This window comes from Ictalurus furcatus, chromosome 21 (genome assembly GCF_023375685.1).
Source record: "Ictalurus furcatus strain D&B chromosome 21, Billie_1.0, whole genome shotgun sequence".
Classification (NCBI taxonomy): domain Eukaryota; kingdom Metazoa; phylum Chordata; class Actinopteri; order Siluriformes; family Ictaluridae; genus Ictalurus; species Ictalurus furcatus.
In genome coordinates, this window is record NC_071275.1 from 2914753 (window position 1) to 2927654 (window position 12902).

A 12902-nucleotide genomic window follows, 5' to 3' on the forward strand; every position below is an offset into this window, starting at 1 on the left:
TTCACACTTCTTCCAGTCATTCTTGTGCAATTTTACATATTTTCATTTCAACCATTAAAATAGAAATCCATCTGTCCAGTATAGACATAGCATAATTAGAATAAATAGGGTTTGGGGGGGTGGGAAGGGTGGGGTTTTGGGGGAGGTTTGCGGGGTGGGAAGGGTGGGGTTTTGGGGGGCGAGTGTTAGTTGCAGTGGCTGTGGATGCAGCAATTACCTAGTTACCTAGTGGCAGAGCCAGACGAACATCATGGAGTGCAGCAATTATTTTATTATATTTTTTTAGCTCAAATAAATGCCGTGTTGAGTTTAACTGTTGAGTGCTGTTTACCAGTATGTTTTCAGTTGGTACCTTACATCAGTGGTTTTCAAAGTGGGGGCTGCGGCCTCCTTGGGGACCGCCAGGGGGCGCCAGGGGGGCCTCAACATTTTGGTGTGCCCATCCCTCCCACTAGTATGTTTTCTTTTTCTCACTCTCAGACAACCACACACACACACACACACACACACAAAATCAATTCCTAATGTAATGTAAAGATGTAAGATGTAATTATTAATATAAATAAAGGGGGGATATATTCAGAAGTCTGTATTTTTAATGTGTTTTAAAGACATCTTGGAAAAGGGGGGCCTCAGTCAAATGTTAATGCCATTTGGGGGGCCTTGCCCTGGAAAAGTTTGGGAACCTCTGCCTTACATTACCTACTTATACTTGCATTACTTTAAAATGATAGATAATGGGTGAGTCTCAGTCAGTTCCCTCGGTTGTGAATCAGTATATCATGTGCATGAGTGTACAGAGTTCGGGCCCTGTTAAGGACCCTGGCTCACTACACATTGGGGCACTGATGACTCAATTTCCAGCCATCTCTGGCACTATTTCAGCTGCCAGTGAACAGCAGTTCATGCACTTGCCTCAGGCCAATAAACGTTCTAATTTCCTCATGTCATTGTAAAAACCCACACATATAACAATATTTAGGTTTTATATGTAATAAATTTGGGGGGAACAGTTGCGTAGTGGTTAGTGTGTTTGCCGCACACCTTCAAGGTTGAAGGCTCGAGTCCCCTCTGTGTGTTCGAAGCTTGCATGTTCTCCCCGTGCTTCGGAGGCTTCCTCTGATTGGCTGATTGGCGTGTCCGTAGTGTATGAATGGGTGTGTGAACGTGTGTGTGATTGTGCCCTGCGATGGATTGGCACCCCATCCAGGGTGTCTCTCGCCTTATTCCCCTTGGGATTGGCTCCAGGTTCCCCCTGACCCAATAAGTATAAGCGCTACAGAAAATGGAGGGATGGATGGATGGATGTCATAAATTTGTTAGCTTAATCACACTCCTCTCTCTCATGGTACTCCAAGCAGGATTGTATTCTAGCTAGTGGACTCTTTAAAAACATGAAACACTTAAAGATCCTTAGACTCAAACAAGCTGTATAAAGAACGGCAAATAAGGTTCAAAATCGCTAACGTAAGTAATCATTTGAAAGCTTCGATAACAAGCTACTCACATTTGTAGATGGAAGGTGGCTGAAAGTTCGTCTTAAATTTTTTTCGAGCTGAGAGGCTTCTGAAAATATGATGTCATTTCCAGTAAGGGAACATAGTGAGCATCGAGTGCCCTGGGATGATGATTTTACGAGTCGGCTTAAAATGGCCGACTCCCTGATCAGTGACCTGACTACTGAACAAGGGAGCTGATTGAGACGCACCCAAAGTCAACTAGCTGGCAAGTGGTAGTTCAGTCAGTTGAGACTCAAAGCTCTAAAATATTTTGCTGACAGTGGAATCAATATACTTGTACGGATTTAGAATTTTACATATTAATTAATAACGCTGTACTTACCACTTGCTCACTCCTGGCATGAAGAACAACCAGTGTGTGTGGGCGAGAGGCAGACCCAGTGTCTGACCAGCAGTGCCTAATGTGCATGCTCTGGCTCTAATTTTGACCGACTGCACAAACCCGGACAACATAGCGACTTTCCAATCGACCAAAATTAGCCTTTGAACAGCATAATGGGAGTCAATGGTGCCATATGATGTCCATCTTATACAGTCATCGATAGCGACCGCTTCTGTCAGACTTCTTTAGTTCTGATGGGAATCAGTAGTAGCTATGTACATAGGTTATACAGCTCACTAAATTCAAATTTATTTATAAAGCACTTTAAAAACCCCAGAGTGTACCATGTTACATGCTAGCAATCGACCTGTACTACAGAAGCTGTGTACACTCACCAGAGGCACCAGTGATCGCTACTGCTGCCTTCCAAGCTTTATTTTCCTTCCTCGCGTATGAGAGTCGTACATGACAAGATCGGACAAAATCACGGTTTTAAGACGTAGCGTTAACGTTTAAAAGTAAAAATCTAAAAAAAAAACTTGAAACATAATATCGTTATAACATATACAGTGGAACTACAACATTAAAATCCAAACGTCGGCCATATTGTGTTTTTTAGCCATTGTTTGAGAGCATATAGACTATATGGTCAAAAGTTTGTGGACACCGGAGCATCACGCCCATATGTTCTTGTTGAACATCCCATTCCAGTTCCCCTCCACTCTTCTGGGAAGGCTTTCCACTATATTTTGGAGCGTGGTTGCTGGGATTTCAGCCACAAGAGCATTATGTCGGGCGATGAGGCCTGGCACGCAGTCAGCGTTCCAGTTCATCATAAAGGTGTTCAGTGGGGTTGAGGTTAGGGCTCTGTGGAGGCCACTTGAGTTCTTCCACTCCAACCTTGGCAAATCACTCTTGTGTACAAGGGCATTGTCATGCTGGAACAGTTTTGGGCTTCTTAGTTCCAGTGAAGGGAAATTATAATACTACAGCATACAAAGACATCCTGTACAATTTGTGGCAACAGTATGGGGAACATATAGGTGTATTGATGATGAACAGACATGCTATGATCATGTTTAAAGGGTGCACGGTGGCTTAGTGGTTAGCGCGTTTGCCTCACATCTCCAGGTTTGATTTCTGTGTGCCGAGTTTGCACGTTCTTCCCGTATTTCTGGGGTTTCCTCCGGGTACTCCGGTTTCCTCTCCCGGTCCAAAGACATGCATTGTAGGCTGATTTGCATGTCCATAAAAGTGTTCGTAGTGTATGAATGGGTGTGTGAGTGTGCCCTGCGATGGATTGGCACCCCGTCCAGGGTGTCCCCATGCTCCCTGGGATAGGCTCCAGGTTCCCCACAACCCTGTATAGGATAAGCGGTGCAGAAAACGGATGGATGGATGAATGGACGATCGTGTTTAATTTTGTGAGATTTAAAAAAAATAACTAAATAAAATTAAAAAAGAGAGAAAATATAAGTAACGAACCACATAAACGTGAGAAAAACAAATTATCCGCTAGGTGGCGATATAAATCTTTAGTTCCTTCGAAAGCGCTAAATGAAGAAGAAAAGTGGGCGGGGCGACAAACGGCTTTGTTAGAAGGGCGGGTTTTAGGCCTAGTTTCAAACCGTTTGCTGTTTACTCTATAAGTGCACTACATAGAGTGTCACATAATAGCATATTGCCGCCTACGTAGTGCACTAGGTGTCTTACACAGAGACATTTGGGATTGACCATAACTGAACGCGGGAATTGGCGGGTATTGGTACTAAAACAGTATCTGTAACCTTGGTGATATTTCTTAATACAGCAAAGGTTAAATATTCTTTAGCTATGTTTTAACACATCACTCTCTTCCTCATGCTTCCATTTCACTCTCAAAGTCAACGTACAGCCATTTTGTGTGTTTATTTGTAAAGTTTTTAGTGTCGGCTCCCACTTCCCCCGGGTGAGAAGGGGTTTTATTCGTATGTCTGACATGGAGAACTTTCAGAAAGTGGAGAAAATCGGAGAGGGAACATATGGAGTGGTTTATAAAGCTAAAAACAAAATCACCGGCGAAACCGTGGCTTTGAAGAAAATCCGCCTGGACACGTAAGTGGAGGAGGAAATGTTATTGACGTCTCTGGAATAAAATGATAGAAATTAAACCAAGTGCGTTTACCTCAGACTTCACCTGTTTGTGTTTGAAACCCCTGTGTTCTAGAAACTTCCTGACACAAAGTCTGTTAACCGCACTAACTTTTAATATCTGCTTTTTACTCCTTCATATTGCTTTTGTCTCCTCATGTCATCCTCTCTCTCTATGTATGTCTCTCTCTATGTATGTCTCTCTCTATGTATGTCTCTCTCTATGTCTGTCTCTCTCTATGTCTGTCTCTCTATGTCTGTCTCTCTATGTATCTGTCTCTCTATCTCTCTCTGTCTCTCTCTATGTCTGTCTCTCTCTGTCTCTCTCTATGTCTCTCGCTCTCTGTCTCTCTCTCTATGTCTCTCTGTCTCTCTATCTCTCTGTCTCTCTCTATGTCTCTCTCTGTCTCTCCATCTCTCTCTGTCTCTCCCTCTCTCTATGTCTCCCTCTCTCTATGTCTCTCTCTCTTATCTCTCTTTGTCTCTCTCTATGTCTCTGTCTCTCTATCTCTCTCTTTCTCTCCCTCTCTCTATGTCTCTCTCTCTATGTCGCTCTCTCTCTCTCTATATATATATATGTCTCTCTATCTCTCTCTCTCTCTGTCTCTCTATGTCTCTCTCTCTCTCTCTCGCTCTATGTCTCTCTCTCTCTCTCTACCTTCAGTGTATCTCCATTCAGTAACTTGGCTGGAGTCCAGTTATAATCTTCAGTGCATATAGACATTACCCCTAACACTCAGACAGATCATTAAATGTTGACTGTAATTCACTTAAATTAAATGTTTTATATGACACTATGAACATTAGACATTGTCACAAAGCGGCAAGGCATAGGTGACAATGACAAGATGACTTGAGGAAGAGGAACCAGACTCTTCTTCTGGGATTATCCTGGGATTATAAATCAGTACTCTTCTCCATCTTTGGAGAAGATAATAATTTCCAAATAATCTCCATATAATCTCCAAAATATAAACAGTACTAAGAAAGGATGTTGAGTCGGAGTATATTGAGAGAAGAGTCCTGGGATGAACAAAGAACAGTCGTTATAATTACACCGGGTGTTCTTAATGTGTTTGTTTGTTTGTTTGTTTTTTGCAGGGAGACCGAAGGCGTGCCGAGTACCGCCATTCGAGAAATCTCCCTGCTGAAGGAGCTCAATCACCCCAATATTGTCAAGTATGAACACGTTACACGATATGACATGGACTAGGTTTACATGCACGTCATTATTCTGATATTAATATTCTAGTTAGTATTGAGTCATATAAACGCCACAATCTGATTCAGATTAAGACAGTCTTCTGATTCCCACCCTTGGAATATGCCTGTTTTCATCAGAAATTAGTTTCGTGTTAACACCTTATTCAGAAAATCCACTGAAGGGAGATATATGTGCGCATGCTCGGTCCGCATGGCGTACTTACAACAACCCTGTATACAGGAATATTCAGATGCCTGTACGCATATAAACATCGTATTCGGAATACGGCTGCAACCCGGTCACTGTTGTATAATTAATACTGGAGTCTAGAAATGCATCTCTGAAAAGCTTTCTACTGTATCCGTTACAAATCTGCATTTTTCCTGCCATAAAGAAATACTTGGGCAAAAAGAGGTTTTTTTTTTTTTTTTCTCAGCCAAAACATTTGTTCATTTTCCTTATCCGTTTCCTTGTGATAGACATGGTGGCAAAAGGCTGAGAAGGTCAGCCCAGACTTCTCTTTTCCCAGTCGTTCCCAAGCCAACAGGAGCCATGTTTCTATCCACGTATTTTTGTGCAAATTTTGGGATATTGCACTGGGGGGAAAAAAAAACCCCTGGGTGGAAACACCAGATGTGAATAAAATCTTCAAAATGCACATAAAAAACAACAAACCTATGCGCTCAATGGAGCGGCGGGTCGCTTAACTGTGGACCATAACCAGCAGACCAATCGCATTGCACAATATCTCAAATGTTGCCTGAGCTAAAGTTTGTCATCGAAACGATTCGGTATAATTACCTCCCAGTGCCGTCTCGCACGGTTCCGTACCTAAATATCAGGCATCCTCCTCCGAGAACAAGATAGCACGAGGTTTGTGATAGCGTTTCTTCTACACGCTCTGAAACACAAGTCGTTTATTATATTGGGGGGGAAAAAGAGGCGCAGTGGCTTCCCCGGTTGCAAAAACGTCCACGTACAGTACTGTGCAAAAGTATTAAGCACATGCAAAGGAATGCTGTAGAGCAAAGATGCCTTCAAAAATAATGAAATGAGTTGTTTCTTCATTAAAAAAATACTATAAAGAGCAGTAAACAGTAATAAATGAAACAAAGGCAGTGTTTGGTGTGACGACCCTTTGCTTTTAAAAAAAAAAAGTATTCTCAGGTAGAATTAGTGCAGTTTTATAAGGAAGTGAGCTGTAAGTGTTATTGAGCATCATGCAGAACCAGCCACGGTTCTTCTGGAGACTTTGACTGTCGCGCTCGCTTCTTATTTTTGCAGCAAAACCCAGCAGCCTTCATTATGATTTTCGTCTGAGAAGTGTCTCTAACCTCTTAATATGCTGGTTTCATTACTGACGTACAAACATTATTCTGTAATAGTTCATTTTGTGCTTGAAAACGAATGTTTGGGAATCTAAAATGTTTTTGTACCGACTCGATAACGTAGAAGTCATAAAATAAAAATCTATAGCAATGTTTGTACTAAAACAAATAGGGTGCTAAAACTTTTGCACAGTACTGTATATTCATACTTTGCACTTTCCAGTTTCCCCAGAAGTGGAGAATTTGTTCTCTTGAACACATGGGATGGAAACGGTGCTTTACTCGCAAATGTTTTATGCGCTATTCTAACTTTCCGCACAAGTTAAATTCTCAACTTGGATAGAAACATAGCTCGTGAGAGAGAGTCTCTCCGGTGGTTATTTCGTCTCCCTCAGGCTTTATTAATGTGATTCCGTTGGTGCTGAAACTGTTGAACCAAGATCTAACACACCTGTTTTAGTTGCTCGAGAACTTCTTAAGGCAGTGATTTAGATGGTCAGGTGGGCACGATTATGGTCGGAGCTAAAATCTTCAGGACGGTAGATCTCCTGGAACGGGGTTGGTGACCTCTACCCAAAACTATAGTGAGGGATTGTTTCCGATTTTGTTTCAGGCTGCTCGATGTCATCCACACGGAGAATAAGCTTTATCTCGTGTTTGAATTTCTTCACCAAGACCTCAAGAAATTTATGGACTCGTCCTCAGTTAACGGCATTTCACTTCCGCTGGTCAAGGTGAGTCTGACTTCTAGACCAGGACATTTATTATTATTATTATTATTATTATTATTTGTACTAAATAGCGTGCTTGAGTGGTTTTAAACCATGCATTAACAACAACAGTAATAGCAGATTGCTATCCAAGTCATTTGCTTTACTGTTTCTTATCAGAATACGAATAAAGATCAGAGATGACTATAAGAGGCATTAACGCAGCAGGAAAGAAAACGAGTGTGCTTTAGTATCGTGTGTGTGTGAATGAATTATGTTTGGGGTGTATGTATCTTCAGAGCTACCTGTTCCAGCTGCTGCAGGGTCTGTCTTTCTGTCACTCTCACCGGGTTTTACACCGAGACCTGAAACCTCAGAATCTGCTCATTAATGCGCAAGGAGAAATTAAACTGGCCGATTTTGGCCTGGCCAGGGCTTTCGGTGTGCCCGTACGCACATATACACACGAGGTAAACCACGTTTGTTTGGATTATGTGTATATAGATAAACATTTTATGCAAAAAATTAATACGTTCAGTTGCACGTGTCTCAAAAGTTTGTTTGTTTGTTTGTTTGTTTTTCACCTAATACACTAGTTATATGTTTGTTAGTCAGATTTATATCTGTCCTTGCGTTGTAGGTTGTGACTTTGTGGTACAGAGCACCAGAAATTCTACTGGGCTGTAAGTATTATTCCACAGCTGTCGACATCTGGAGCTTGGGCTGCATTTTTGCCGAAATGGTAAGACAATTTATGGACTAGGGCAATTTAACTGTACTGAATAGCGTACACTGGCGTAGGTTTTATATCCGAGGGTTTAGTAAAGGGGCCGAGAGTTGCGCAATAGTACAAAATGGCCAACACACAGAGCAAAATCCGAAAACAGTCCTGCAGCAGTGTGAAGCTCTTTACATTATACAGCCTGCTGTTTGCTCCCTCGATAAAAGCCAGTTTGAGTTTGCAGTCTTGCAAATCATGAAGTGTGCTATAGCACATTGAATGGTGCCACTGTGGGGATTTCTAGTTAAATATGTGCATGATGTTTCTCCCTAAAGCCAGACAGACACACTGCAGCCCGACTCACTCTTATTCACTGTTTTGTGGACTGAGTTTACAATAAAAACGCTCTCGTTTTAACACGTCTTTAAAGACACTGTAAAATTCCGCTACCTATGGACTGTTCTAGACGTGTTGAAAATGATGGCTTTTTGCATATTTATTGAATATCATCTATTGAATATTGTAAGTAATCGGAGAGCTTGTTCTCCAGCGCTAACCTGTGTAACGTAGCGCTGCGGTATCCGTGTTGTCAGATTACTCGGAGGGCGCTGTTTCCTGGAGATTCAGAAATCGATCAGCTGTTCCGCATTTTCCGAACCCTCGGCACTCCCGATGAGTCTGTGTGGCCTGGAGTGACCTCAATGCCTGATTACAAGCCATCTTTCCCCAAGTGGGCACTGCAGGACCTGTCTAAAGTGGTGCCCCCTCTGGATGACGACGGCAGAGACCTGCTCGCAGTAAGACATTAACACGACGTTTTATTTACCAGAGCCGTTACGTATAAAGCTGTTTGGAGTGAAGCTTTGGCCTTACGCGACAGGTTTGTAGAAATGAGGAAATGTACAGGACTTCCGAGTGGTGCTTACTCTCTCGCCTGTTGAACCAACCTCTTTACGATTGCTGTGGGGTCTGAGCTCTCCCTTCAGATCTGTTCACCAATACTGCCATTACTGGGAGCATTAAGCTACCTGTGACGTAGCCCTAAGGTTTACAGACGTTCACTACCAGTTAAAAGTTTGGAGACTGAAATGTTTCTCATGATCTTAAAAATCTTTTCATCTGAAGGTCTATGATTAAATGTTTGAAATTGGTGTTGTAGACAAATAGAATTGTGCCAATATAGTTTTCTAATGAAAGAAATGAATAACATTATATTTACTTGTTTTTTTTTTTTAAATGGATGACTTGCAGCGAAATATTTCAAAACGTAGCCAATAAGTGTCCGGCATAGGTGGGACACTCAAGGGTAGACTTTTTCTTATCCTAAGTAAAAAAAATATTTATTTATTTATTTATTTATTTTGCAGATTTGCCAAATTGCCTTTTTGCTCCACTTGTGTATAATTACAGTGTTATCTATATATAATAAGCATGCTCTTGTACGCTGCTGATAAAACCAGCAGGGCCTGACCCATATGTGAAAACGGTCACTGATGCATATTTTAAGGAGCCAACATTCCAATAGCTGATATTATCTGATATTCTGTCCATATATTAAGCAGACACCAGTAGTTGTAGTTAAATAGAGCTTTAATGATCTCTTTGTCAATTTCTCCTAGTCAAATAATCAGCAGAAACATGCATATTTAAAAAAAAAAAAAGAATCTTTTTTTTTTATATATACTTTAATATTGATTCATATGAGTCGTGACTCTTTGACCCTTTTGAGTGGTGGCACTACATAGCTTCCACCAGATTGGTAAATGAACATCGTGACACAACGTTTCTAGACGTTTAGTTTTGATCGTGGCTCAGTTAATCAGAAGCAGAACTTCTATTAAGGTAGAATTTATTGGAACTCACTAGAAATATTCACTGCTCTCACTATTTCAACTTATTCCCAAATCATAATTCTGTATAATCTCATATATTCCGTTATCTGTCTTCTGCTGCAGCCTAAGACTTTGAATAGAAGTCTTTCAGGGTGAATTATTAATGGCTGACAAATGATTTATGCGTAATTCCTTTTTTCCAACAGCAAATGCTGAGATATGACCCCAACAAGAGAATCTCAGCCAAGAACGCCCTCGTTCACCGATTCTTCCGTGACGTCACCATGCCCGCGCCTACTTTGCGGTTTTGAGGCACGTGTCTGTGACTGGCGTAGGCTGTAGAGGCAGAGCAATCCCATCCATCGTCTCTTCTTCCTGAGGACGTTCTTCCTCTACGCCAGAGACTGTCAGACAGTTTCAGTCTTCAGCTTTGGTGCCTTTTATATACCAGAGTTTAGCTAAAGTCGAGGTATTGTGGGGAAGGTTGTAGTTTATAAGCACAGTGCTCTCATCTGCTCAGATTGTGTACCATGTGCTTGTGCATTCTGCAGGCTGTTCTTTCTGGAAGGTGACATTCCTTAAATCTATGAACTGTTTATTCAGGAATTAGTTGACTGTCTGTTATTAAAAAAAAAAAATCTCTTCATTAAGAGTCCTATGATGCACCAGCATAAAAGTATTTATTTTGGCTTGCCAAAAATAGTCACTTTTGATAGTTCTGAATATTTTTTTGTAATTGGTGATTTTATGCCTTTTTAGGCAGATTTTTTTTATCCCTGTTTGATAATTATACATAAACTTGTTAAGACAAAAAAAAACCCCAAAGTGCTTGTTTTCATTTGTGTTCAACATATTAATGTACTTGCTTTTAGCACTGCAAAAAAAAATATATATATATCTTAGCAAGGGAAAATATCTTTGATACGTGCATGTTTATCTAATATTTCTTATCATGAGATTAATTTTATATTTGATTCGTAATATTCAGCTTGTCTTTAGACGCTTTTATTCATTTCAAGTTTATTACCAGGTAATTTCGCTTCTTTCTAGAAATGTTTACTTCAACTTTAAGCTTGAAATTGGTACAATGTATAGAAATACAATTTAATAATTAAGTATATTTGTTTTATTCTAATCTTATAATAGGAAATACTTCATATATTTGATTATATTCAAGATATTTGCACTTGCTAAGTTGTTGTTTTTTTTAAAGCAGTGAAGGGATTCGGGGTGTGACAAACCGAGCTGCAATTCCCCCAAATAATCCCGTAAATAGCAGGTTGGAGTTAAACTTGATCCTCCGTCCTTTGTGTTTCAGAACTTAGTAAAGACCTTGGAAAAAGGATCAAGTGAAACTCCGAACACTTTCTCAGCTTTTTTTTCCTTTCCTTTCTTCGCCTAAGTCATGAGTGTGTAGTGTGTGCATGTAACCTTCACCTGGTAATAACAATAAGCCTCTCTGAAGTACAAGACTTGCCTCTAAATTATACATCATTGTGATTATTGATATACCATCTATCTCCGTGTACAAAGAATAGTTTTAACAGAACCTGATGAATCTTTTAAATTGGAACCTGATTCGTAACATGCCTAGCTTTACTAAAAATTGAGCTGTCTTACATGTTCATTCCAAACAAAACTGAATATAGAAGATCCCTGCTTGATATTTATGACTTCTAATTTTTTTAAAAAGCCTTTGAACTACACCTAAACATAAATAAGTGAAGGGTTCTGTAGTCTACATAGGGAGTTTGATTGTTGAGGACCACCTTAGCTGGCTCAACCAATGGCTTTATTGTTGGTTATGTAGCTTTTGTTGATGCAAACTTCACTATGGAATTTTATTCAAAACTACTTTTTATTTTTCATTCGGGTGTGATTAACATGCTTTTGATACTTAAAGTAGTAAAATCTCAGTGAAATAATAGTGAGTTCTTCCCATGTGATAGCTTCCCAAGTGCTGTGAAAATCTGTGGAATATATATATTTACTATAAAACCCATAAAAGCTAAAAAATAAATATTAAAAAAGAGAGATTATTGAAAATTACACATAATATACAGTTAGGGTAAATAAGTGTTTTTGTTCTTTAATATACTTCCAGTGCATATAGCCTATCCACTTCAAATTTATACGCTTAATGTCTTTTGACTCTGTACTTATAATTCTGAACGAAAAGTATGTATTCATAAGAATTACAAGCCATTGAAAAAAATAAGAAATTTGTATTCGGACACCACAAATCGCCAGCGTCAGTTCCTTGTTGCAAAGCTTTTGTTGACAGATACAGCATCAGGATATCTACGGTAAGAAGTAATTAGCTTTTCCAGCATTGTGGTTCGATTTTGGTGCATTTCTTTTGGCAAATTGTCAGTTCCCCAAGGTCACGGGTGTCCATCACATGGACACTCTCTGTCCTCTATAATAGGAACACCTGCACACCTACCCATTTATGTATATCAGCCAATCATGTGGCAGCAGCACAATACATAAAATCATGCAGATACAGGTGAAGAACTTCAGTTAATGGTCACATCAAATATGTGTGATCTTTGCGACTTTAAATATAGCATGGTTGTTGGTGCCAGATGGGCTGGTTTGAGTAATTCAGAAACTGCTGATCTCTTCTTGTTGTTTTTACACACAACAGTGTCTAGAGTTTATACAGAATGGTGCGAGAAACAAAAAACAACCTATGAGCGGAGGGTCTGCCGGCAAAAACAGCTTGTTGATGAGAATGACCGATCTGCTCTGAGCTGACAGGAAGTCTATAGTAACTCAAATAAGCACTCTTTACAACTGCGGTGAGCAGAAAAGCATCTCGGCATGCACGGAACAGAGAACCTTGAGGTGGATGGGCTACAGCAGCAGAAGACCACATCAGGTTCCACTCCTGTCAGCCAAGAACAGGAATCTGAGGCTATTGTGGTCTTCTGCTATTGAAGCTCATCTACCTCAAGGTTTGATGTGTTGTGTGTTGCTAGCAAATGTTGCTAATGCCTAGCTAGCAAATGATAATTCAGTCAGCAATGATTTTCTTGGCCAGTGAGATTAAATTCTAAATTGTGTGTCGTGTAAGAAGAAACCCTCAGTTGTCGAGTAACTACAAAACAATCTCCTAGCGCCCTGTAGGGG

The 12902-nt window shown here is 40.2% G+C and overlaps 1 protein-coding gene across 2 annotated transcripts; it reads left to right on the forward strand.

The window, feature by feature from the left end:
- Positions 1-3342: 3342 nt before the first annotated feature.
- On the forward strand, positions 3343-10577 carry cdk2 (cyclin-dependent kinase 2). 2 transcript variants are annotated; one of them, XM_053652821.1, is made up of 8 exons: positions 3343-3657; positions 3762-3936; positions 5074-5151; positions 7118-7238; positions 7514-7684; positions 7855-7956; positions 8529-8732; positions 9974-10577. In XM_053652821.1, the coding sequence occupies exons 2-8, from the start codon at positions 3812-3814 to the stop codon at positions 10076-10078; spliced, it is 906 nt and encodes a 301-aa protein (XP_053508796.1). In that variant the 5' UTR covers positions 3343-3657; positions 3762-3811; the 3' UTR covers positions 10079-10577. The 2 variants fall into 2 exon arrangements, with proteins under 2 accessions (XP_053508796.1, XP_053508795.1); XM_053652820.1 differs by having other exon boundaries at positions 3343-3936.
- The last annotated feature ends 2325 nt before the right edge of the window (positions 10578-12902 follow it).

What these genes read in the sequence shown, in the direction of transcription:
- cdk2 (XM_053652820.1), top strand. Translation starts at nt 3,812, where the DNA reads ATGTCTGACATGGAGAACTTTCAGAAAGTGGAGAAAATCGGAGAGGGA. An exon ending in TTTCACTTCCGCTGGTCAAG is followed by an intron (nt 7,239 to 7,513) that starts GTGAGTCTGACT and finishes ATGTATCTTCAG; the next exon opens with AGCTACCTGTTCCAGCTGCT. An exon ending in GCTGCATTTTTGCCGAAATG is followed by an intron (nt 7,957 to 8,528) that starts GTAAGACAATTT and finishes CCGTGTTGTCAG; the next exon opens with ATTACTCGGAGGGCGCTGTT.